Raw genomic sequence first — 26,869 nt, 5'->3', positions numbered from 1 at the left:
TGACCAAGGTCTGCCTGTGTTCACTACTTTACACCCCTCCAGTGCAGGATGACGGTTTTGGTAAGGGCCTGGGGTCAGAGTTCAACTCCTAGCTCTTTACCAGTTGTGAGTCCCTGGGCTGTCTCTTCACCTCTCTGAACCTCAGTCGCCTCACCAAAAATTTGCGAGTATAAATTAGATAGCGATATTGTAATACTGAATATGGCATAGTGGGTACAAATGGATAAAGTACGACTTTTAGAACCAAACCAAATAATTTCAAATCCCAGCTCTGCCGCTTAGTAGCTGAGTGACATTGGGGAGTTAAGAAACCTCTTAACGATAGTTTCCTCATCTGTAACCCGGGAATAACGGTACCCACACCTCAGTGGTTGTTGAGGATTACATGACTAGCAGGCACTGTTATGCACATACTCAGTAGAAGTTGCTCAGTACAGATCAGATACCATGCTGGTTAAGTGAGGTAACACACGCAGAGGTTTTGCATAGTGTCCAGGACGTGATGAGAGCCCTCAGCGAGTCAGCTAGTGGTATTACAAGTTGGTGATTTACAAATACTGAGTTACTGACCTATCACTGTGGGCTTCTCTCTTTCTAATACAATAATGTTCAAGTGTAAAATGAAAGAATTTCAATACATTTTATTCAAAATTTTCATACCTCATTGAACTAACGAGACACTGAGATGCTATAAAACCTGCTACTGAAGCATATGCTTTATTGCCACTTTATGGAGTCCAGTACAGTCTCTCCGGGAGCTTTGGGATAACATACAACCACGGAGGGGACACTCATGCTCACCTCTCCACAGACTTGCCACACACAGTATCCCATTTGTCTCTGACTTCTCCCAGTAAGTTGTCAAGTGTCTGAGTATCATCAGAAAGCAGAGTCTTTTCTTTCAGGGCTCTGCCAGTTCTGATTGTGGTGTCATACACAGGCTGCTTGCCACCAAGAGTTTTCTGAAACTCCTGTTTTCAAAATGAAAAGAAAAAAAAAAACATGGTGTGAGATGACATCTTGATTTGGAACAAGGAAAAATTTTTGTGTTTCCAGGTTGGTAATTAGATACAATGTGACTGTGACTACTTCTTGAACTAGTAAGCGCTTACCCTTAAGAATTTATAAGTCTTTGCTTATGTTACAGTAGTGCATATTTCTAAAAGCCTAGAATTCCTATAAGCCTACAGTTTTAACTTTAAGGTTTACTCCCACAATCACTTTGTTTGAACTGTTATTTAAATGAGCAATTGTCGCAGTTAGACACTGTCTAGACATGAAATGGAATGCAGGCTTCATCTTGACGTTTTTACCCAGATGAAATTTCCAGTGAACACCGAGCTCAGGCCCTAAGAGCCACCGGCGGCTTTACCTTATGCTTAGAGAGCTGCAGTTTAATTTTGTCTGGGTCATTGGATATCTCCAGCTCCGAGTCCAGGTGACTCTCTGCATCTTCCAGCCAGTCGACCAGTTTCTTCCAAGCTTCGTGGAACTACGATTTTATGAGAAGTAAGTTATAACAGTAAAGACCTACACAACACTTTTATGGGAATTAATCCAGGGACTCGACTTGTAGCCAGGGGTTATTCAGTAATTAGAACCTTCTTTTGTAACTTACTTGTTTTGCCCGCTTCCTGGCATCATCGAGTGATCGCCCTCTCTCAATAGATCGCTGGACAATCTTCTCCCATCGAGACTGGACGCTCACCAACAGATTCCTGATCAGAACAACGTCCTGCTTCTGGCTAAGGAACTTTAACTGGTTCCCGGTTTGATCCAGTTCTATGATCTGGTCTCGATGAGCATTTACTTCATTAGCAAAAACCTGGTGGGAAAACACTGCTGTGTTTAAGCGGAAGACAAGACAACCAGTCCTTTCAAAGGAAGGCAACATCCTGGTGTCAGTTACCTTATGCTCCTCTATCTGCGACAGGACAGTGTTCAGAATCAGGCTGGGAGGAGAAGCGATGTTTAAATTCTGCTCTGCTAGCGTGAGCCAGTTGATAAATTCTTGCAGGGAATTCTGGAATTCTGTTGCCAGGTTGAGGGCCTCTTCCAGCTTTGACTGAATTTCAATTAAAACACACACAAAAAGTGCCAAATTCAGGAATTATAGCTTCAAGGACAAGGGCGTGAACTGTACACCAAATGAAATGACCTCTAAAAAGGAAGCCTCACTTAACCCACTCCCAAACATGCCTTGTTTGCAAAGAAGGGGACATTTTAATGTTAGTGTCTGAAACAACTGCTTATGAAAAAGGACACAATCTGCAGCGGAGCTCTCCTCTGCCACCCCCCCTTCCAGGGACATTAAGGAACAGGAGTAAAACTAGTCACAATGCAAGCGAACAGCTCCCTGGTGACAGCTGCAGGTCTGCAACCCGCTTTGACCAGAGTCTCATTTTCCTTTCATGTACTTTTTGTGGCATGAAAACAACCAATGAAAAGCACTTTACTGTGCCGAAACCGGTTTGGCTCAGTGGATAGAGCGTCGGCCTGCGGACTGAAAGGTCCCAGGTTCGATTCCGGTCAAGGGCATGTACCTGGGTTGCGGGCACATCCCCAGTGGGAGATGTGCAGGAGGCAGCTGATTGATGTTTCTCTCTCATAGATGTTTCTAACTCTCTATCTCTCTCCCTTCCTCTCTGTAGAAAATCAATAAAATATATTTAAAAAAAAAAAAAAAAGCACTTTACTGTAGTAAATACTCACCGCAGTGCCTGCTTAAATGTTTTCAGAAAATACAGCACCTAAAAATGCCTGAGTCTGAAACTTATTCTTATGCTATAAGCAGAAAAGATAATAAAAGCCCTAATATTCTAAGCAAAAACCTGACAACCCTAGACGTAAATTTTTAGATACTTTTATCTAAATCAGGTGACAAAAACAATGGTTAGGTCAAGACACGTGCAACTGTCCATGAGCACATCCCAATTGCACAGCGTCTCCAAGCTCCATCCACAGAGACCTCTAGCCCCAATACCAGGGTGAGGGCCTCTGCCCCTGGCCCACACCAGGCAGGCAAAACAGACTAATGACAGGTTGTTAAAAATGAAGATATCCAAAATATTCACAGAAGAAAGCCCAAGATGTACATTACAAATGTTAATTCCTGTTAATTGGGTTATATGTAACTTTTATTTTCTTCTTTGTGTTTTCAGGTTACTTTTGTAACCTAAAAAACCACTATAGCCCTAGCTGGTTTGGCTCAGTGGATAGAGCGTCAGCCTGTGAATTGAAGGGTCCCAGGTTTGATTCCGGTCAAGGGCACAAGCCTGGGTTGTGGGCTCCATCCCAGTAGGGAGCATGCAGAAGGCAGCCAATCAATGATCCTCTCTCATCATTGATGTTTCTATCTCTCTTTCCCTCTCTCTTCTTCTCTGAAATCAATAAAAATATGTTTAAAAAAAACCAAAAAACCACTATAATGAATGCTACAAAAACATATAGGCCTAATCCAGTGGTCGGCAAACTGCGGCTTGCGAGCCACATGTGGCTCTTTGGCCCCTTGAGTGTGGCTCTTCCACAAAATACCACATGTGGGCGCGCACGTACAGTGCGATTGAAACTTTGTGGCCCATGTGCAGAAGTCGGCATTTTGTGGAAGAGCCACACACAAGGGGCCAAAGAGCAGCATGCGGCTCGCAAGCCACAGTTTGCCAACCACTGGAGAAAAATAAAACCTACATCATATCTATCACAGAAATGCTTAGAATTTAAAATATTACCAAGTTCCTAGATGGCAGGAAATCTTCCCCTTGTTTTTTTAAAAATATATTTTATTTATTTCAGAGAGGAATGGAGAGGGATAGAGAGATAGAAACATCAATGATGAAAAGAGAATCATTGATCGGCTGCCTCCCGCACGGCCCCCACTGGGGATCGAACCCGCAACCCAGGCATGTGCTCTTGACCAGAATCGAACCTGGGACCTTTCAGTCCACAGGCCGATGCTCTATCCATTGAGCCACACCGGCTAGGGCTCTTCTACTTGTTTTATGCACTTGCCAAATCAGCAACTACTATCCGTGACACCTAGCCTGTGCTTTACCAATTCCACTGATAATGGGTTAAGTATTTATTTCTTGAGGCAGCCTGTTTCATTGTTGGGAAAACCCTCTAGAACTTCTTGATTTTGAGCCAGAATCTGCCAGTTACTTTAATTGGTATTAGTTCTGCATTCTGCAGGAATTATAGGCAACAGACTGTCCAAGAATTAGAATGTAGCTATACACTCAGGTCCTTGGGCCATTCTTTATGTAACAAAATTACCAGACCCCACATTAAAAGAATTCTAGAAAAATCAATGCTTTTCAAATGTTCAGTTATGTAAAAATATTTGTGTTTTTCCCATTAAATTGGATAGGATTCATGCCTTTATAGTTTCTACTATATACCTAGCACAGTGCCTGGCACATACATGCTTAATAACTATTTGTTGAATGCATGTGGCCAAGAGATTTGCACACACATTTTATTTGATCTGCCCAGCACAGAAATACTCTGCAGAGATACTCTGAGACTCTGTACTCATAAAAACCAGTGTTTTGAGGCTTTGATCCCTAATCACTTTTCTTTTGAAGAGAATTTGATTTTTGGGGAAGAGTGAGAAGGGGTCATATAATTTACTTCTCTCTTGATTTTTAGTATAATTCTTTGCATGCCGAACTTACACTAGAATCCAAATTCCTTGCGTGCCATTATTTGTCATACTCCCTGCATGCTCTGCTCTCACCCTCCCAATCCCAAGTCACCAACTCCAACATATCTTTGTTTTTAAGTAGGAACACAACAAATCTGATTAACAATGGATATAGGGTCCACCACTGAACAGTAACAGGCAGTACTGTCTTAACTGGTAGATGCAGAAAAAGAATGAAGAATAAAATCAAATATTGGCAGAAACTAGTACCATCAATGCAACTTGACATGGAGGGAAAACAGAAATCTGATTACAGAAAAGAGGGATGATTTGCATGAAGGCAATTCTGAGGACATCATTCCCACAACTTCTGGTTCAGTACACTGGTCTTTAAAAAATCTTCACAGAAATGAGATGGTAATTACATGCCGTCACAAGCACCTACTCAAATACCATAACCACACTGTCTTTTGTGGTGATACCTTTCTTTCTTCCATCTTACTGCTGACCACATGCCACTTCTGTTCCAGGAGAGCTACGCTCTGTTCCGTCTTTGAGCCAGACCCAGAATCATCACGGCTCAGGAGCATGAGCCTGCCCTTGTCAAGTAGTTGATTATAAGTCTCTTCCTTGGCTTTGAGCTGGGAATAGAGTTCCTACAAGAAAGGGCAGGAAAGATATAAATTTCCTGAAAGATACCCACACACACATTTACAAGCACAGTTTGGAAAGGTCCAGAAAGGTCTCACCTTGATTAAAACCCTTTCTTTTGGATTCAGTTCAACTGTTGAACAACTAGGGAATGAAATTCACCATTCTTGCTTAGTATTAAAATAATTTTGTCACCAAATAAATGGAATTATTTTAAGGACCAGAAATCCTTAAATATAACCCCCAATCCTTAACTTCCTTTTCCTGAATAATTTACCTAGACATTATGCCTTTTGTTCTCAGCTACTTTCCTGAAAAACTGTAAGTATCTATTGGGTTTCCCTAAATCCCACTGAAGTAGTCTTTTTCCTTAAATAGAACCACATCTGTGCTATGTATCTGTCTTCTTGATGCTCTCACCTTCAAGTCAATATTCTTGTGCCCACCAAGTTGACCAACTCAGAATTAACCAGTTGACCAATGTATCTCCAGCCAATTTCTCCCATCACCACTGCTGCCTGTGGTAGGGTATTAAAAGCCCGTATGTAGGCAGGAGTCCTCAAGGTTGTACTATATTGTCAGTAAAAAGGCATTACTTTGTAGATTCCCAGCTACACATCAGGGGCTACTGACTATGGGATGCTTATGCTCAATATTTCAGGAAATCTCTATTACCATGTGTGTATCAAGCTGTTCTCTAGCAGTTTCAGGAAGTCCTCCTGTGGGCTTTGATGCAGAAAGTTGGGTCTCCATTCTAGTCAGTTCCAAGAGGAAATCTTCAATTTCACTGTGGAAACCCTGGGCCTTTTGTGAAAAGACATTAGGAACGTCAGTAGTCAATCCCAGCTTCAAAAGTAAACATTCTAAATCGCAATATGAGGATTTATATCATTATTTATTGATCTTAGAGAGAGAAAGGAAGATCCACCCATTCATGTATGCATTGGTTGATTTTTGTATATGCCCCGACTGGGGATTGAACCCGAAACGTTGGGGTATTGGGACGACACTCTAACCAACTGAGCTACCTGGCCAGGGCACGAGGAATCTATTTTGAGGGAGGAATTTTGGGCTGTTCTCAGGCAGAGCTGTTCTGCTACTGGATTGGCATGGGGCCAATATATTTATTTTTAGAATCTAGTAGAATTCCCCAGACCTCCCTGTAGGCAAAAGTAGGTTTATAGTTGTGAGCACACAAAGACAGTTTATTCTTGTATTATTATTTAATAATCCTATTTCCATTTTAACAACTACAAAACTACTTTCGCCCAACCCTGTATTATAAATGTCTGATATAACCAATGAATTGACTAAGGCAGTGGTCGCCAATTGGTGGTCCACGGACCACTGGTTGGTCTGTGAGGTCCAAAGGTTGGTGATCTCTGGACTAAGGTACGGCTGAGTATGAATATGGAGGGACCTGACTGGATCTAAGACATAACTGAATCTGTGAACAGGTCTGTTAAAGCAAAATCTACTAACTTTGAATTGTAAATAAAGAGATTAGCTACAAACTAATCCAAAAAACCCCATTAAGTCAAAAGATGTTCTTTCTAGACAAGTTCCAGCAGAGAAATGACCTTCCTCTCAAGACACCGGGGACTCTACCCCAAACTGCTTTCCTTTCTGTGACTTAGACTTTCTTCCGAATGTTACGTGCATAGCTCTGCACAGCTCCACCTGCCTAACTTGGACGAGGCACGGACCTGCTGCAGTGTCGATTGAAGCTGCTGCTCCCTCTCCTCCGTTTTTTGTAACACTGACTCCCAGCATTGGTTCATAGTTTCCAAACGGCTCCTTAAGCTGCTGGCATCATCTCCAGCACTAGATTCAAGAAGTTCATTGCCAGCTTTGTTGACTGTTTCCACTGTGGCTTGATGGGCCAAAACATCATTTTTTAGAACCTGAAAAATGTTGAACAATAATTTATCTCTACAGATAACATCAAACCCAGTTCTCTAAGGTACACATCGAAAGGCTTCTGGTGGCAATATTTAGTCTGAAACCAAAAGACTAAGAGATGAAAAATAAAGCACTTACATGGTGCTTCGCGAGCTCAACTTCAATGACTTTTGGATCTCCACTTATTGGCCTTTGAGCATCTAACAACTCTTCAGTGTGAATCAGCCAACTCATTAGTTCTTCTAAGGCATGTTGGAATTGGCCAAGGGCCAAGAGAGCACCTTCTAGCTTATGCTACCCAGAAAACGATATAAGGAAACAATTGTTAGGAAATAAGAAAGCAGTAGATAGTAGTCCATTTATGTACTCCGTCATTTGCCTTACCTGTCTGTGGGCAATCTTTTCACCCAGGTTCTCCCAGAGGTGTTTGAGTTCTGTCAATGGTTCTCGTATAATGTCTCTGTCCGTTTCATCAGTAGCTTTCTTTAACATCAGTTCACCCTGGTGATTGAGCTTCTCCATCTCAATTTGCTGTTGGTAAACTTCCACCTTGAACTCCTATCAAAGACATATTTAATGTTAACATCAAATCAAGTCTTTCAAAACGAACATGCAATCCTTCTTCAAAAGCCATTCCCAGATACAAACCTTCATTTCATTTAACTGATCTTTAACGGTGTTGAGGTCAGTGCCGACAGGGGGCATGGTGCAGAGTTTAATCACGGTGTTATCTAGCCAGTCAAACATAGCCTAAAATAAAAACACAAATAAGCAGTCAAAAACACAAGGAATCGGGAAAGAATTAGCATTATCTCTGCTAAATAAGCAGAGAGAAATCAAAGTGCCAAGTACTGTTTGTGTTTTTAGATGGCGAGGGAGGCGCAGAGGGAAGGAATAATGATCTTTATTCAAATAATATGGGGACTTACGAATGAAGCAAGCATTGGGATAGCGTCCAAAATAAACCATGATCTGGCAAAACTAAGTATGAACAAAAGTTACTATTTCTCATGGCCGGCTAGCAAGCTCAGGATGTGCTAAAGCTACTGTGCCAAGCTGTGCTTCAAGATAAGCTGGGTGTGGAACCTCTAGCCAGCGGCTCTCCCCGTAAGGCCAGCTTCCCTGGATAGCCACCACAAGAGTCAGTATAGTGAACACATGATGAGAAGAGGAGCAGAAATCTGGGTGTCAGTACTTTTCACATAAGAAGTGGGAAACTCTGTGCCCTAACCGGTTTGGCTCAGTGGATGGAGCATCGGCCTGCGGACTCAAGGGTCCCAGGTTTGATTCCAGTCAAGGGCATGTACCTTGGTTGCGGGCACATACCCAGTAGGGGGCGTGCAAGAGGCAGCTGATCGATGTTTCTCAGAGATGTTTCTAACTCTCTATCCCTCTCCCCTCCTCTCTGTGAAAAGTCAATAAAATATATTAAAAAAAAAAAAAGAAGTGGGAAACTCTGGCTAGAAATACAGGAAGAGCTTGTTGCCTTAGTTAGATAATGCTGCAGTCCTGCAAAGGTGAGCCACTCTTATGCTGGATTCTGAATACGACACCATGGAAGCTGTTTTCCGTGGCGGTCACCTCTTGGTCCTCACCTGAAGAGTGTCCTGATACTGCACAGCGGCTTGCATGGCATCCTCGAGCTTTTCTAGCCTCTCTCTCCATGTTTTGTTTAAGTTCTCCCAGGCATTATTCATCTAGAGGAAAACAGTCAACCAGATTCTTCAATTAATACTCCTGTTCAGTCTAAGTCCACAAATGTTTTGTCTAAACTCCTTATCTATTTCTCCACACCTCGTCAATGCTCTTCTTCACTTCGGGCTTCTCAGTTTCTCCACAGGCAAATATCAAATCTGCTCCAAGGATTCGAATAAACTCTAATTCCTCATGCAGGCCATCTGTCTCCTCTTTAATAGTCTACATGTAAATGAACAGAGCATAAGCCAAAACAGAAGCAGAACAGAACTTCCCAAGCTTTGCAAATGTAACTATAGTTCCATCAATAGCAGATGTTGAACAGAATCTGTCAAATTCACAAAAACCTTTCATTGTTATTATTTCACTTATATACATAGTGAATTTTCAGACTCTAGTTATTTTTCATATTTATGTACATATCTATTAACTACATAGAACAATATATATGAAACAGTCTGAGAAAGGTATAATGAGCTTAAATAATTTACCAAAGGTTCATCCTTCCTGCTCCCAAGGAGATTATAATATATAGCCAAAGTCGAATACATTACACAGAAGTATATCAACAAGGGTAAAAGAGTACTGCACAAGTCACAAATTCAAGAGCTGAGAGACTAGAATAATAGGAACACTAGGCTACATAATCTTGAACAAAGTTAGTTCCCTGCCAGGTCCTAAAAATAACAGGGGTGGGGAGAGGGAGACTAGCTGAAATAAAAGATATGAAAGAAATAATATTAAGACAGGCTTAGCTTATACTAAATGGACAAAGTGAGGGGAGAAATGCATTTAATAAAAATAAAAACTAGCCCAGCCGGCATGGCTCAGTGGTTGAGCATCAACCTATGAACCACGAGGTCATGGTTTGATTCCTGGTCAGGGCACATGCCCAGGTTGCAGGCTCCATCCCCAGTGGGGGGCATGCAGGAGGCAACCAATCAATGATTCTTTATCATGGATGTTTCTATTTCTCTCTCCTCTTCATTCCTCTCTGAAATTAAAAAAAAAAGTATTTAAAAAGAAATAAAAAACTACGCTCCCCCAAAAGACTAGAAAAAGGTATGTCAATGTAATAATTATTATCTTTGGATGATGAATCAAGAATTTATTTGCTTTTCTACCTTTTATTTTTTTCTGCATTAAAGAAACATATTTGAGAAACAGAATAATGTCTAAGCATGTCAAACTTGTGGCCGGCGGGCCGCATGCCTTGTTTAAACTCACCGCAGGCCGCGAGTTTGACATGCTTGATGCACACTATAGCAAGGACTAAATTCAGAAATGAAAGCAAAACTGAATTTTCTAAACATATTCTATTAATTTGAATTGTTAAGTTTAAAACTGACAAGAAAATTAGTTTTGTATGATGGAACCCATCACAGTTGGTGGAGGTCATACAAACTTGTATTTATAATAAAAAAGGAAATCTGCCCTGACCAGTTTGGCTCAGTGGCTAGAGCGTCGGCCTGTGGACTGAGAGGTCCCAGGTTCGATTCCGGTCAAGGGCATGTACCTTGGTTGCAGGCACATCCCCAGTAGGGGGTGTGCAGGAGGCAGCTGATGGATGTTTCTCTCTCGTGGATGTTTCTAACTCTCTATACCTCTCCCTTCCTCTCAGTAAAAAATCAATAAAATTTAAAAATAAATAAATAAATAAAAGGAAATCTATAATGAGCATATACTTTTTCAAGTGGAAAATATCCTCTTAAACTTAAACAACTTTTAAGGCAACTCAACTTAGCTAAGCAGTTAACACAACATACTTGGAAAAAGTGCCTTTTTCAGAAAACAAACACATAAGAGAAGGAGTTTTGTTTTTTCTTACCTCAGCAGCTTCAACCTGTTGCTTGATGATGGATGGGTCAATGCCTGGGCTTTCCAAGTCGTGGACAATGTCCTGGGTGTCTCTGATGGTGGTAAGGAGAGCTGCCATGTCATACCAAAACTTCTCCGCTAGTTCTAGGACATCAAGAAACTTAATTTCTCGCTCTTCAGCCCGAGCTTTGATGTCCTCCCAGAAAAATACCATTTGATCCAATTTGTCCTGGATTTCTGAGGGGGTAAAAAAGAGGTAAGAATAGGACTTCTCCAAGCCTCATCAGAAATACCATCTAATTTTCACATTTTCTCTAAAATTATCTTTCAAAAAGGTCTAAGAATTTATATATACCTATCTTAACTTTATTATTATGTCTACATTTACATTTTCACCTACACTGGTTTCCCACATAAAGAGATCAGAGAAGTAATCTGGGAGTAAGTTACCATCTACACTAATAAAAGAGAAACATGGTAATTGGCGTACGACCGCTACCCTTCCCATTGGCTAATTAGCGAGATATGCAAATTAATCACCAGCCAAGATGGCGGTTAACTGTCAACAAAGATGGCGGTTAATTTGCATATGTAGGCACAATGCAGGGAGGCAAAATGGAAAGCACAGAAGAAGCCCCCTGGCACTGACAGTGATCGGAAACCCAGGGGGGAGCTAAGAGCCGGGGGGCAGGGCAAAGGCGGCCCCTAGGGCCGCCTTTGCCCTGCCCCCCGGCCATGATCGGAGAATCCTGGCCTTTGCCGCTCTGGCCAGTGATAGCAGGAAGTAGGGGTGGAGCCAGCAATGGGAGCTGGGCAGAGGTGGAGCCAGGGATCTCTGGGTGGCTGCAGCCGCTGCCCGGAGCCCATGATCAGGGAGCGGTTGCAGCTGGGTGGGGGGGGCGGCTGCAGCTGGGGGTCCCCGCTGCCCTAACGCCTCGGCCAGAGGCATTAGGCACGGGCAGGGGTGGAGCCCATCAGGGGGCGGCTGCAGCTTGGGGGATCCTCTGCCCGGGCCTAACGCCTCCGCCAGAGGCAAAAGGCCCGGGAGGGGCGGCTGCAGCTGGGGTCCCCACTGCCCGGGCCTCACGCCTCAGCCAGAGGCGTAAGGCCCGGGGCAGGGGCGGCTGCAGCTGCGGGGGTCCCCTGCCCAGCCTAAAGCCTCGGCCAGAGGCGTTAGGCTGGGCAGGGCCAGCTGCAGCTGGGGGTCCCCACTGCCCGGGCCTCACGCCTCAGCCAGAGGCATAAGGCCCGGGCAGGGGCGGAGCCCACAATGGGGGGGGGGGGGGGCGGCTGCAGCTGCGGGGGGTCCCCAGCCCAGCCTAACGCCTTGGCCAGAGGCGTTAGGCTGGGGAGGGGCAGCTGCAGCTGGGGGTCCCCACTGCCTGGGCCTCACGCCTCAGCCAGAGGCGTAAGGCCCGGGGCAGGGGCGGCTGCAGCTGCGGGGGCAGGGCCAGCTGCAGCTGGGGGTCCCCACTGCCCGGGCCTCACGCCTCAGCCAGAGGCATAAGGCCTGGGCAGGGGCGGAGCCCACGATCGGGGGGCGGCTGCAGCTGCGGGGGATCCCCTGCCCAGCCTAAAGCCTCGGCCAGAGGCGTTAGGCTGGGCAGGGGCAGCTGCAGCTGGGGGTCCCCACTGCCTGGGCCTCACGCCTCAGCCAGAGGCATAAGGCCTGGGCAGGGGCGGAGCCCACGATCGGGGGGCGGCTGCAGCTGCGGGGGATCCCCTGCCCAGCCTAAAGCCTCGGCCAGAGGCGTTAGGCTGGGCAGGGGCAGCTGCAGCTGGGGGTCCCTACTGCCCGGGCCTCACGCCTCAGCCAGAGGCATAAGGCCTGGGCAGGGGCGGAGCCCACAATTGGGGGGCGGCTGCAGCTGCGGGGGTCCCCTGACCAGCCTAAAGCCTCGGCCAGAGGCGTTAGGCTGGGCAGGGGCAGCTGCAGCTGGGGGTCCCCACTGCCCGGGCCTCACGCCTCAGCCAGAGGCATAAGGCCTGGGCAGGGGCGGAGCCCACAATGGGGGGGGGGCGCGGCTGCAGCTGCGGGCGGTCCCCAGCCCAGCCTAACGCCTTGGCCAGAGGAGTTAGTGAGGCGTTAGGCTGGGCAGGGGCAGCTGCAGCTGGGGGTCCCCACTGCCGGGGCCTCACGCCTCAGCCAGAGGAGTAAGGCCCAGGCAGGGGTGGAGCCCACATCGCAGGCGGCTGCAACTGGGGGTGTCCCTTGCCCAGGCCTAACGCCTCAGCCAGAGGAGGTGTTAGGCCGGGGCAGGGGCAGCTGCAGCTGGGGGTCCCCGCTGCCCGGGCCCAACGCAGAAGCGTAAGGCCTGGGTAGGGGTGGAGCCCATGATCTTGGGAGGCTGCAGCTGCGGGGGTCCCCTGCCCAGGCCTAATGCCTTGGCCAGAGGCATTAGGCCTGGGCCGGAGCAGTGCCAGTGATCATGGGGAGCAGGGTCACAGTCGCTGATGGTGGGAGCTTGGGGTCCCCTGCCCAGGCCTAATGCCTTGGCCACAGGCATTAGGCCTGGGAAGGGGTGGAGCAGGAGGTCCCTTGGAGAGCTGTGGGTCCCCTGCCCAGGCCTAATGCCTGGGTGAGAGGCATTAGGGCGGAGCAGTCAATTGCAGGGAGCAGGGGCCGAGTTGATGATGGTGGGGAGCTGGGGGTCTCTTGCCCAGGCCTAATGCCTTGGCCAAAGGTGTTAGGCGTGAGCATGGGCAGAGCCAGCGATCGCGAGCAGGGGCGGCGTGGGCGATCATAGGGAGCTGGGGGTCCCCTGCCCACCCTGATCTGGGACACCCTTCAGGGCAAACCAGCTGGCTCCCACCTGTGCACCAGGCTTCTATCCTATATAATAAAAGGGTAATGTGCACATGCAATTTTTTTCCCCAAATATATTTTATTGATTTTTTACAGAGAGGAAGGGAGAGGGATAGAGAGTTAGAAACATCGATGAGAGAGAAACTTCGATCAGCTGCCTCCTGCACACCCCCTACTGGGGATGTGTACGCAACCAGAGTACATGCCCTTGACGAGAATCGAACCTGAGACCCTTCAGTCCGCAGGCCGATGCTCTATCCACTGAGCCAAACCCGTTAGGGCGGTAATGTGCAAATTGACCCTAACAGCAGAACGACTGGGAATGACTGGTCACTATGACACACACTGACCACCAGGGGGCAGAAGCTCAATGCAGGAGCTGCCCCCTGGTAGTCAGTGCACTCCAACAGGGGGAGCTCTGCTCAGCCACAAGCCAGGCTGAAGGCATCACATTGGCGATGGTGGGAGCCTCTCCTGCCTCCTCAGCAGCTCTGTGGATGTTCAACTGCAGCTTTGGCCCGTTGGCAAGTGGACATCCCCCAAGGGATGTATCACTGCCAGCTTAGGCACAATCCCCCGGTGAGCAGGCCTAAGCCAGCAGGTGGACATCCCCGGAGGGGTCCCAGACTGCGAGAGGGCACAGGATGGGCTGAGGGACCCCCGAGTGCACAAATTTTTGTGCACGGGGCCTCTAGTCTAATATAAAGGCACTGCTCAGGAGGAGGAACCAAGATGGTGGCATAGGTAAACACCTGTACTCGCCGCTTCCCACAACCACATCAAAATTACAACTAAAATACAGAACAGCCATCACCCAGAACCACCGAAAGCTAGCTGAATGGAAGTCCTACAACTAGAGAAGTAAAGAAGAAAGCACATTAAGACTGGTAGGAAGTGCGAAGGCAAGGAATAGGCTGGTCTGACACCCACGTGCTTTTTTAATCGGGAGGGAGATCATCTCTGTGGAGGGCACCCATAAGGAGCAAGGGGTCCCAGCCCCACACCAGACCCCAGCCCAGGGTCCCAGAGCTGGGAAAAGAAGTCCCTATGGGCAGTAAGACCTACGGACTGTAAAAACCAGTGGGGATTGGGGCTCAGTGACACAGAGGCTGCTGGAGACCCAGCTGCTCCTCTTAAAAGGCCAGCACCATGAACTGAACTTACTAGCTCCCACACCAGGGCAAAGCTCTGGGGAACACAGACACTTATGAGGAGGAAATGGATTGTCTGGGGCAGGAACTCAGGGGCAGCTTTCTACCAAATGGAGGTGCTGGCAAGGGGTCACTGTTACTGTTCTGGGACCTCTCCGGTCACAGGCCTGACTGGCAGCCATTTCTGTTTGCTCCACCTTGGTGATTGCCCGAGGCCCCGCCCCATCCAATTTACAACCCCACCCAAGCTGTGTGCAGCAGCTTTTGCATATAAATGGCCTGTCCTTGCTCAGGCTAAAAACCTCTCAAACAAGCTGCAGCTGGGTCAGGGAGCCCCAAACCTATTAATAGAAGGCCTAAGACCCTGCACCAGCACCAGCCTGCCTTGCTTCATAGCTGGGCCTCATCTGGGCACTTCCAAATGCAATATAAAGAGGAGGAATCTGCAGATCTCTCTGTAGCTCCTGCTGGGTGGCCCCAGGCTCTGGCTGACTTTGCACCTCCCTGGATATCCAAGAGTGGTCAATGGTCAATGTCAGACCACACCAGATCACAACTCTACACATCCATAAGCAACACATTCAGTGAATACCAAAGCCCCACTAAAGGGGTGTCTCCTGCACAGCAGCTCTCCCACTGTAGCCGCAGCTGGTCCTCACAGCCAATTGGCCTGGAGGTCAATTCCTCCCAGTGACACCAACAGCAATCAAGTCTCAACTACAACAAGACTGTGCTCAAAGTCCACAAAGGGGTGCAATAGAGTTTCAGCTCAGGTGACTGGGGAGGCTGAGCCACTGGGCCCTATAGGACACCTACTACACAAGGCCATTCTACCAACTCAAGGAGACATAGCAGCTCTACCCAATACATAGAAACAAACATAGGGAAGCAGCCAAAATGCAGAAACAAAGAAACATGTCAGAAATGGAAGAAAGCAAACTACTGGATACAGAGTTCAAAACCATGGTTATAAAGTTACTCAAGAATCTTCTAGAAACCTCGAAGGGACTTAGTGAGACTTTTAAGAATTTTAGTGAAAAAGACAAAAAATATGGAAAAGGACAAGTCAGAAATTGAGCATACACTGACTGAAATAAAAAATAATATACAGGGATTCAACAGTAGAGTAGAGGATTCTGAGAATCAAATCAATGATATGAAATATGAGAGAGCAAAAAACACCCAATCAGAAGAGCAAAAAGAAATAAGAATCCAAAAATATGAAGATAGTGTAAGGAGCCTCTGGGACAACTTCAAGTGTACCAATATTTGCATTATGGTATGAATATTACCATATGGAATGAAGAGAAAAAGAGCAAGAAATTGAAAACCTATTTGAAGAAATAATGACAGAACACTTCCCCTACCTGGTTAAAAAAATAGGCTTACAAAAAAGAAAAAAAAGAAAAAAAAGAAATAGGCTTACAAGTCCAGGAAGCACAGTGTCCCAAACAAGAGGAACCTTAAAAGGACCACACCAAGACACATCATAATTAAAATGCCAAGGGCTAAAGACAAAGAGCGAATCTTAAAAGCAGCAAGAGAAAAGCAGCTAGTTATCTACAAGGGAATGCCTATACGACTATCAGCTGATTTCTCAACAGAAACTAAGGAGGCCAGAAGGGAGTAGCAAGAAATATTCAAAGTGATGAATAGCAAGGACCTACAACTAAGATTACTCTACCCAGCAAAGCTATCATTTAGAATTGAAGGTAGGATAAAGATCTTCACAGAGAAGAAAAAGCTAAAGGAGTTCATCACCACCAAACCAGTACTATATGAAATGTTGAAGGGCATTCTTTAAGAAGAGGAATAAGGAGAAAAATAAACAAATAAAAAATATGAACTACAAAATAGCAACAAATACATACCCATCAACAATTGAATCTAAAAAATCAAAATAAACGAATAAGAAATCCAATGAACAGAATAAACTGGTGAATAAAATAGAATCAGAGGCATGGAAATGGAGCAGACTGACAATTCTCAGAGGGAGGGGGGTGAGGATGGGAAGAGATTAAGCAAACATCTTGTATAGACATATGCATTACCTATGAACACAGACAAAGGCCTGGGGTGGGGCGGGAACCAGAAGGGGAGGGGTAATGGCGGGAGAAAAGGTACATCTGTAATAATCTTGGCAATAAAGGTTAAAAAGAAAATAAAATAATTTAAATAAATAAATACAAGGTTTAAAAAATAATTTAAATAAATAAACAAATAAATACATAAATGTACTGCTCAGATAAAAAACCCCTAACTTGCAAAAGGACTGAGATGAGAAATTTATTTCCAGTGTTCTGTGTTGAACTTGCTATGTTTCCCATGGAAAATGTTATAAAAGGTAGTATGTTCTACACACGATTGATACTGCAGTTCATTCATATCAGGGGTTAAAGGAGCATTTGTTTTCTGGCCTGGGAATCTAACTACCAATTGTAACCTTGTTTCAATGGGCAGATGTGTTCTGAATCCTAAATGACTCCCAAATGACTTTCTGGAATACTCATTACTTGGGGACTGCCTTCACATTCAATAAAGTACATCTGGTGGGACGCTGGAGGTAACCACAGCCTAGAATTTATTGTATCCATTTTCTTTAAAAATAATTCATCAAGCACCTTTTGCAGCCAGATCCTTGTCAGCTCCCTGAGATCGTCCAATGAGCTCTTCTCCACGGCGCTTCAGGGCCTCAAAGGAAGGCTGAAGTTTTTCTAGCTCCATGGTGGCACTTTTATTGTCACTGATGCACTCTCTGATCTTGTCGACTTCAGCAGGGATCAGTGGTGGCATACGCAAGCGAGAAGAAAGGTTCTCCAGAGTCTCCAACATGGGCTCGATTTTATCATGGAACTGAATAAATGTCAGACCATTAGCCACAGCAATACTTTTGGGGGAAATGTTAGGGAATAAGGTCAAAGTATAAATCTACTACTGTTTAGGAGAAACTGCACATAGCCTAGCCTGATGGCTGTTGGGGTTGGCTAACTGGTTTGGGCATAATACACCAGAGCTGGCCCATTAGAACAAGAAAATAAATGTTTATTTTGAGAATAAAAAAAGGAATATACCAGAAATGTGACGAGAAAGAGACAACACTATGAAACTGGTGAGACTCAGTGTGTCAACATCTCAGATGATAGTTGCATGCAATAGGTTAGACCAACAAGTTAGATGCCCTCCATCAACTATGTAAATGAATGGGGAACTCAATATGCTCAATGTCTTGGAGTTAAAATTATTATAGCATGCAATTTAATAACCAGCATATGTGACAGTGAGAAAGGAAAATGTTGGCACAATGAAAGGTAATTAAGGAAGGCCAAATCTAACCTTTTTCAAAAAGAATAACTGCCTTTTCACTTTTCTGGTACTTTGAGTAACATGACTATAATTGTAAAATTTCAGTTACAATCTGAAGCAGAGAGAGGAGAAAGAGGGGCAAAACAGGTAAGCTGGCCCCCCTAAAAAAAAAGCTATCTAAAACCAACTCTGGATTCATTAATCAGAATAAGTCTTATCAACTGTAAGTGTCCTATAAAGAAATACATAGTGGGATTTTCTTAACAAAATCACTTCTCATCACTCCCTCACTTCTAGGTTCCATCCCAAATGAAACTGACATAATAAACTGCACTAATAAAATGCATCCCACTAGAGTAAAGGGAAATTTCCTGATAGGTAATCCTCAATTCTCAGCTTCATAAAAATACCCTAATCCCAGTGGGGGTGAGTACCTTACCTCTGCAATCTGTAATGGTGGGCGCGGTCAACACAACAATGAAATGTGACGATGTGGGGAGGACAGGAGCAGGCAGCAACAACACAAAGTAACACATTCCACAATGTGAGTGGGAGATGGGACGGAAGGTGGGGGGGAGAAACTTGAATAAGTACAAATATTAACCAAGAATATTGACTAAACAGGAATAAAATACCCAGACATCACCAAGTACCACTAACAGTAATATATTAGTTAAACAGTATGTAGTTACATGCTTCCACCCCACTGCTCCACTGTGGTTTCTTTCTCTCTGGCTCTTACTTCTCTCTCCCCAAGCATCTCTCCTTGAGTTAGGAGCTAGCTGGTGGCCTCCTGAGTAAGAGATCTAATGCGCTGTCCTCTAAGTCTCGAAAGTAACAGGTCCAACAGGAATCTGACTTTTCTTTAGGCTTCAGGGTGAATTTACCCAGAACTATCCCTGCTAAAGGATCATCACAATATAAAATTTTCAAGGAAACTATCAGCAGACAATATGTACCAACTGAGACGCATTTTATCCTCCTTGCAGCGCCAGCATACTCGTGATCCTTGCAATAAAAATGCAGACCAACAAAGGTTCCTAGTCTCTGGTAATGTACCACCAGCATGCTGGTCTAGACACTCCTGAGCATGGAGATGTATCTGATATAGAAACATCTTGCTCAGACTAAAGGATCGTTGAAGGTTGTATGACTTTAAGACACACACGTACCTGAGCTGACTGGGAAACAGCCTCATCCAGAGCCAGGGCCCGCTGGCGCACCTCTTCTTTAATTTGGGCATATGTGTTTTCTGCTTTCTGGTATTTTTCTCCCACCATTTCACCCTCTTCAGGGTTTAACTCCTTTAGCTGAGGGCCTATCTTTAGCAGTTTATCAATATGAGGTTTGTGTTCGGCAATGGATTCCCTTAGTTGCTATTTAAAGAAATATGGATTAAAATAAGCATTTTTTATACCAGTTTATTTGCTTAAGTGCTTTTTTTAGGTTTCCAATAGTATGTTTTTTCTTTATTAAGTTATTACATATATGTCCTTCTCCCCCATCCCCCCCGCTTAAGTGCTTTGATCAGAGCTCATATCAACTTTGAAAAAACAAACCAAGTAATTAAGTCCCAGCATTTCATCCTTTACGGAGGGGAAACACCTAAGTCTTGGGATCTGACACCACCCGATTCTCTCAACTGTTAAAACCCAGTTCAGATGTCCCATCACTTGGAAGCCTTCCCAGGCCACATCCTCTCTCTCTCTCTCTCACCCTCCAATACAAATTTATCCACCATCTTCTGTACTCATAAATATTTAAATGTAGTAATTGTAATTTCCATGGTTTAATATCTGTCTTCCTCCCAAGACAGAGATACTAAGCAGGACAAGCCACAAATAGCAACATTTCTGATAATCCAACCTCTCCTTGACTTTACTGCTGGCTACTTCTGGTTTACATCCTTCCACTTACAGGAATACAGAGATAGGAATAAGCACAAGCCATAAACCAAATAAAATAAACATTTAAAAAGTATCTTTTTAATGTGGTCATAGCATTCCTTGATGTGTCCACAAATCTCCCTTTCATCTTACCTACTTGCAGAAATGCTTTGTGACAGTCCTTCCTGGCTCTCACTCACTCCAGCTGGGGCCTAACCAATGGAAAGAGCACCAACCACACCCTAAGTCTAACAACACCCCATTGTCATTGGAAAGATGTTAAATTCCCTTGATGTTTACTTAGTTCTTTGTTTACTTCTGCAATACCCAGGTTCCTGATATCTCCTGATTCATATTAAAGGACAAAAAAATAAATTCAGATATGTATTTTTATTATGCAGAGAAATTCTGATTAAGAATTTCATAATAATGTATGGTATGTGTATATGTTTTGGGGGGGTATGTGTGTGTTCAAATAAATTAACTGGAAGGATTCACTTCAAAATATTAATAATGGCTGCCTGTGAGTGGTGTTTTTACAGGTTTTGTTTTTTGCCTTTCTGAATTCTTTGATTTTGCTACAATAAATATGTTCTACTTATGTTTAAAAAAAAAAAAAAAAAGAATTTCATAATATAAACTTGAATAGATCATGGAGCCCATTTTCAGTTCTGCAATTAAATAAAATGAGGCATACTCCTTACCCTCATTTCCTCCTGCTGTTGCCTGAGCTGCTCATGATCAATAGCCGGAGGAGGCAATTGTGCTATCAATACCCGAGTTTCCTCAATCCAGGGGCTGAGTTCCTCATAAGTTTCCCAAAACTGGTTCACCAAGACCTGTGCCCGCTCAAGGCGGGCATAACGCTCTGAGTTGAGCAGACTAATGGCTTCATATTGCTGTATTAGAGACTCCGTCTTTTCCTATGAACAACAAAAAAAGTAGATATATACATTAAAAAGTCTAAAGAAATAAATAACAAAACGTTAAAATATATGAACTAATCTAGTAAGATTGCAAATGATTTTTATTTTCTTTATATTTATCTTAATTTTCTAACTTTCCTATCAAACATATACGTCTTACTTGTATAATTTTTAAAATAGGAAAGTTATTTCGAATACAGTAAAAAAGCACAGCACAGCAAAATTAACCTTTTAGTGAATAACCTTTTACAACTTTAGATATACATTATTATAATGCATCAGTTTAAGACTGAACATCTCAGGGGCTATGATGGAGTCTTTGCCCATGAAGTTTAACTTGCCTTTTTTCCTCTGATAAAAAAGTCTCCACAAGCAGTACAGAGGTTCCTCAAAAAATTAAAAAATGGAACTGCCTTATAACCCAGTGATTTCACGTCTGGGAATTTATCAGAATAAAACTAAAACACTAATTCTAAAGAATATATCCATCCTTATGTTCACTGCAGCATTATTTATAATAGCCACGATATAGAAGCAACCAAGTGCTCATCAATAGATGAGTGGATAAAAGAAGCTATGGTACATATATGTAATGGACTATCACTCGGTCATACAAAAAGAATGAAATTTTACCATTGCGACAGCATGGACGAACCAGGGGGGTATTATGCTAAGTGAAATCAGAGAAAGACAAATATCATATGATTTCACTTATATGTGGAATTAATAACAAAATAAATAAACAAGATAGAAACAGACTTGACTCACAGACTTAGAAGAGACTCATATTTGCCAGTGGGGAGGGGAAGTGGGAGACTGGGTGAGAGAACGAAGGGATTGAGAAGTACGGATTGGTAACTACAAAACAGTCATGGGTATGAAGTACAGCATAGGAAATACAGTTAATACTATTATAATAGTATGTACGGTGCCAGGTGGGTACTGAAAATATTGAGGGAACACTTTTAAAGTATGACTGTCTATCAACTATGCTGTACACCTAAAACTAATAAAAAATAATATTGAATGTAAACTGTAACTGGAAAAAAAGTCTCCACAAACCTGGATTTATGCGCTGTATGTTTGGGTTACCTGTACCCTATATAAAAATAAAATAAAACCGGTGTACAAACTAACTTGTGGCCAAGCTTTTAGAAATGGGTGTAATCTTTAGGACCCGAAGAAAAAATTACTATCTGCATATGATTTCAAAAAAATCTATCATAGATTTTTGAAAGGTAACTCAAAGTCACTCAATATGGACTGAGGATAAGTAGCAATTCCCCTGATGAAAGAAGATGGATTTGCAACGTATTTCACATTATACCGTATGGCTGTTTAGACATTTGTGAGCACAGGGTTGAGTCTGAATTCCCCAGAACATCAAGCAGGTGTTTAACACCATTATTAGTAATGGAGGAAAAAAGCTGTAACTTAAACTTCTTAAAGTATAATTCCACAACTGTACTTCTAATTCACGGTAATCAAGACAAGAATATGATGAAAAAACAAAATGCAATTCACCTGTAATACAGCTTTTTGCTCCTCTCCACATGTGCCAAAGATTTCACCACGATGACTGAAGAGTTCATCCATTGAATCTTTGTGTCGAATGATGTCAATGGAGAAAGCCTTTGAGAAAAGTAAATTACAATTTAAATCAAGAAGTAAAAGGATCCCAAGCCTGTGTCAGTGAAATTACACTCCTATGAAAAATTCGCTTAAAAAAGCCACATCAAAAATTGTTCTTGTTTAGTTTGCCACTCTGCCTATCCATACATATTCAATGCTTATCTTTTAATAGCTTACAAAAATATCTTCCCTCATGAAAATCATTCATAAAATTATTAACCTTTCCTAGATTAATGAGCCTATTTCTACCTTTTGGCAAAGCAAAAAATCTCTTCCTCATCCTAACCAAATATTTACAGAATTAATCTCTATCCACCATCATGACATTGCATCATTCCACTTGACTTGCAACAGTAGTCAGACACTCTTTCCTAGTCACTCTAAGCTAAGTGGATTATACTAGCTCAGGACACAATGGATACGTCAGTGGTACACTTACCTTCTGTACCTGCAGCTGGGCTGTGGTCTGGTCCTGTTCCAGGCGAATCGGACCAAGGGCCATCAGTTTCCGTTTTGTTTCAGCAACCCAAGCTAGTTCTGCATCAGCAGCTTGCTCATACTAATAGACATGTTGAAAAAAAATGACCATGTTATATAGAGTCAGGGACCGGCCTTCTTAGAATTCAAATCAAGATGCAGAAAATTTAGAATTGCTTATACTTCAACAAATATGAGTTGATCCTATTTCAACTTCTTTAGAAAGAAGTTACAGAACCTAGTTAGTGGTCCTACAGCTAGAAACAACAATGGAAATTGACACTCTTAAAAAGAAATATACTTCTAATCTGCTTTTATGAGGCTGTGCTCTTTCTGTCAATCCTTCTTCCTAGCCACACAATGAATAGTTTTGGTCATGTTTAAATATAAACTAACATGGCAGCAGACAGCTGAGTCCAGTTAACTTGGAAGTACTCACTCAGCTGGAAAGCAAACCTTTAAAAAGTTAAGAAGTGACAAAGAAAAACTAAGAACATGTTCTACTTGACTGCTGTTTGATCTGGGCCCTTGGATCTATTATCTCTTCCTCTTCAACTCTGCCAATCTACACTAATATTTAAAAAGAAAAGAAAGCTCTCAAGCACGATAATTTTATGCTCAATTATCTGGCCAAGATTAGAGGTATTAATCAAGACATCCTGGAATGCACTTGCAGTCAGAGCAAACTTCTGTGTAGTTCACAAAACAATTATTGATCACTATGAACCCAAGGAATCATGTAATATTATTTTTATACCATGGCATATTAATTAGGTGCATTCCTGCTACAGCGAAAAGCCAGTAACTTTTTCAAGTGGGAAGGAAAAAAGATGGAGTGCAATCTGACACCTGTGTTTACTTGGGAGGGTACTATTTTGGATGGCTCTGCTATTTTGGTAGGCATATTTGGTAGTAATTATAGTTCTTGGTTCCCTCCCCTCTTCCATCTAATGCTAAACAGTTGAGTATGTCAAACTAAGATTGTGATGCATTTGGATCTTGTGGTCTAGGTATAATCTACTCCCATCACCACCTGCCTCGTACCAGGGCATTAGCTAAGGAGAAGGCACTTAGACTCTTCCCAAAGTTCTCTGCTCAAATGGGTCAAATAATTTGGGTCAAACCAAATCCATCCTTACATACCTTTACCAATTACTTCCCATCACTGAAAGGACTGCATTGGATTTACCTTCATCTCATTTTTCCTGCTCCTGAGCCTGTATTTATGTGGGTCATAGTTTTGTGTTTCTTTTTTTTTTTTTTTTGTACTTTAATTTTTCTTTTTTTTATTGTTTAAAGTATTACAAATAGTAGTACATATGTCTCCTTTTATTTTCCCCAATTGACGTTCCACACACATATCTCCATTGCCAAACATAGTAATGCAGAGGTGTTTATAAACATTACCTGTTGTGATCTCTGAATAGCAGCATCAATTTCCTCCACCCTTTGTCCAACAGTGTCACTGACCAGCTTGTACTGCTCATTAGCATCCGACACAAGTTTATCCAGCCCTTCTCTGGCTCTCCAGGGCACCAGCTCCAAGAGTGCACGGCTCACCTCATTCACTGTGTCCAATACCAGCCTGTGCTCCATGACCTCTTTCTTTAATTCCTAAGGAGGGAAAAAAGTTTTCAGGCCAGACCTTGCTAAATTAAGCACATTAGCAGCTGTGCTGGGTGGAAAGTGGTGTCTCTGCCACATATCCCAGCAGGGCTTTGACCTCCTTCCTTTACTTATTTTTTATTGTCTCAGATTTTTCAATCATTCCAAGCCTGATTTTAGGCTTAGCTGCTGCTTAGAACTGTCTGTACGACTTCTTGAGCCAAGCTCTCTTTGCATAAAACTATCAGTGCTTCTTTCTTTTTCCTCCTTACTTCAGTGCTTTACTCTCAGGCATTTTAAGTACCTAATGCTGTGCATCCAGAACTGCACTAGATCCTGCAAGAGAATCAAACATAACCACGCAGCACGCTTTAGCAAATGAATCATGAAAGCAAATTCTAAAGTGTTTTATACAAAAGCAAACTTCCTAGGGATTTGAGATTCAATCTTTTAAAAAAATATATATATTTTTAATTGATTTCAGAGAGGAAGGGAGAGGGGGAGAGAGACAGAAACATCAATGATGAGAGAGAATCATTGATTGGCTGACTCCTGTACGCCCCCCACTGGGGATCAAGCCCGAAACCCAGGCATGTGTCCCTGACCAGAATCGAACCTGGGACCATTCAGTCCACAGGCTGATGCTCTATCCACTGAACCAAACCAGCTACGGCGAGATTCAATTTTTTTTCTTTTTCAGATATAACACATGGCCTGACTTTATGTACAGTCTTACTGTCCATGAGTAAATAAGAAAGGAGGCAAACATTTTTGGTTTAGATTTAAGGTAGAGTTAGTGATAAAAATTAAGAATTTAAATGCAAGGGTTCTAAGAGGAATCCTTTTCCTTTTAGTGTGAAATGACAGCTTACCTTCTGTCTTTGCTGAAACTGGGGTATTTGCTCCCCTGTGGGAGACTGTCCTCCACTGGCTGCCAGCTCCTCCTCCACCTCCCTCAGCCACCCAGTCAGTTCCTCATAAGTAGACTGGAACTTGGTGGCCAGCTGCCGGGCTTGCTCTAAAGTTCTGAGGGCCTTGGAGCTAGTGACTGTGATGTCTGCATAGCGAGTCTTTATTCCGTCTAGTTTCTCTTGGATAAGCAAAACCTCTTCACCTGTGGGAAGGCACACACAATTATTCATATTTAAGAAAACATGAAGGAGTCGCCTTCTAGAGATGAGCGAGTTCCTTAATCCTCCTTTCTTCAAATCAGAGCTTACATTTTATAGATGCTCTCTTCCTATGATAGTGATTTCACCTAGCATCCCACACTAAGACAGGAGGGAAATAAATGTTTTTATCAATAAAGAAGCCACTTCTATCCAGAGACATAGAAGCATGAAACAGAATGCGGAATCTCGGAGGGAAGGTGGGTGGGTGGGAGGTAATCAACTTTGTATGCATATATGCATAACCCATGGACACAGACAATAGGTGAAGGCCTGGGGCAGGGGGCTGGGGGCAGGGGTGGGCTGGGGGGAACAATGGGGAAGAAAGGGGGACATATTTAATACTTTCAACAATAAAGAATTATTTTAAAAAAATAAAGAAGCCACTTCTGAGATTATTAGGATCTGAGTTCATCTGCAGGTGTTTCTAGACGTTCCCCAAACCTTTCAGTGAATGCGGGCATTCAACATATTAGAGGACAGGGGGAGTCATCATCTATAAGCAGATGTGAGACACAAAGTCTTTTAGTTTTCAAAAGGGTTAGCAGGAAATAGAAACCCAGGCTGCTGGCTGACAGGGGGGTCAGGGAAGCACACATGGTAAGACATGGCAGTATAATCAGTGAATATTGAACTTCTATATCCAAAGAGAAGTGGCTAATGCAGGGTGCTATTTCCCTGGATATGTGATTGTAAACATATAGAGGTGCTAAGAGATGCACTTTTCAAAGTACCTGTGGTTTGTTTTAGAAGAGCCTGACCATTTTTAATAGCTTGATCTACATTCTTCTTTCTGTTAACAATTTCTTCATTTAAAGCCTGAAAGGAAAGAATACCATTAATCCTAAAACTATGGCACGACAAAGGGAAAGAAATGAGACCTTTAAGAGATGAAATTTAAAGTAAGGAGATGAATACCAGTTTAGTTTGAACATCAGATATTTGACTCTTTCATTATATCTTTGGTTACACCATTAATTATTCAAAATAATTAAATCAGATACTTATAGGCAAGCTTTCTTTTGTACTGGATGAAAAGAGTTTTAGGATTAAATCAACTTTACAATCTATTGCTACCAAACCTGAACCTAAGAAAGGTAGAGCAGAATTCAGAAAAATGTCTACTATATACAAAACAAAGAGTAAGACAGAAATTTCAAAAGAAGAAAGTCAGCAAGATGTAGGCAGATTTAAATCCTGGTTAAA

At 43.2% G+C, this 26,869-nt stretch overlaps 1 protein-coding gene across 8 annotated transcripts in view; it reads right to left on the bottom strand.

The window, feature by feature from the left end:
• Window positions 1-26,869, bottom strand: part of MACF1 (microtubule actin crosslinking factor 1) — a 342,009-nt gene that overhangs the window by 25,721 nt on the left and 289,419 nt on the right. For all 8 annotated transcript variants that reach the window (XM_070404781.1, XM_070404779.1, XM_070404782.1 and 5 more), the window contains 21 exons: window positions 26,398-26,482; window positions 25,367-25,608; window positions 24,297-24,503; window positions 22,852-22,971; window positions 22,305-22,412; window positions 20,559-20,777; window positions 19,141-19,344; window positions 17,287-17,518; window positions 10,719-10,945; window positions 8,990-9,112; window positions 8,791-8,892; window positions 7,844-7,945; window positions 7,580-7,753; window positions 7,334-7,489; window positions 7,000-7,197; window positions 5,969-6,097; window positions 5,125-5,298; window positions 1,910-2,065; window positions 1,619-1,825; window positions 1,373-1,492; window positions 802-971 (listed from right to left, as the gene is read on the bottom strand). In XM_070404781.1, the coding sequence (XP_070260882.1) occupies window positions 802-971; window positions 1,373-1,492; window positions 1,619-1,825; window positions 1,910-2,065; window positions 5,125-5,298; window positions 5,969-6,097; window positions 7,000-7,197; window positions 7,334-7,489; window positions 7,580-7,753; window positions 7,844-7,945; window positions 8,791-8,892; window positions 8,990-9,112; window positions 10,719-10,945; window positions 17,287-17,518; window positions 19,141-19,344; window positions 20,559-20,777; window positions 22,305-22,412; window positions 22,852-22,971; window positions 24,297-24,503; window positions 25,367-25,608; window positions 26,398-26,482 (3,455 nt within the window). The remainder of the gene's footprint in view (window positions 1-801; window positions 972-1,372; window positions 1,493-1,618; window positions 1,826-1,909; window positions 2,066-5,124; window positions 5,299-5,968; window positions 6,098-6,999; window positions 7,198-7,333; window positions 7,490-7,579; window positions 7,754-7,843; window positions 7,946-8,790; window positions 8,893-8,989; window positions 9,113-10,718; window positions 10,946-17,286; window positions 17,519-19,140; window positions 19,345-20,558; window positions 20,778-22,304; window positions 22,413-22,851; window positions 22,972-24,296; window positions 24,504-25,366; window positions 25,609-26,397; window positions 26,483-26,869) is intronic.

This window comes from Myotis yumanensis, unplaced genomic scaffold (genome assembly GCF_028538775.1).
Source record: "Myotis yumanensis isolate MYYU_CA2020_CCGP unplaced genomic scaffold, mMyoYum1.0.hap1 SCAF_2, whole genome shotgun sequence".
NCBI classification, from domain to species: Eukaryota; Metazoa; Chordata; class Mammalia; order Chiroptera; family Vespertilionidae; genus Myotis; species Myotis yumanensis.
This window is presented reverse-complemented; position numbering and strand designations above follow the sequence as displayed.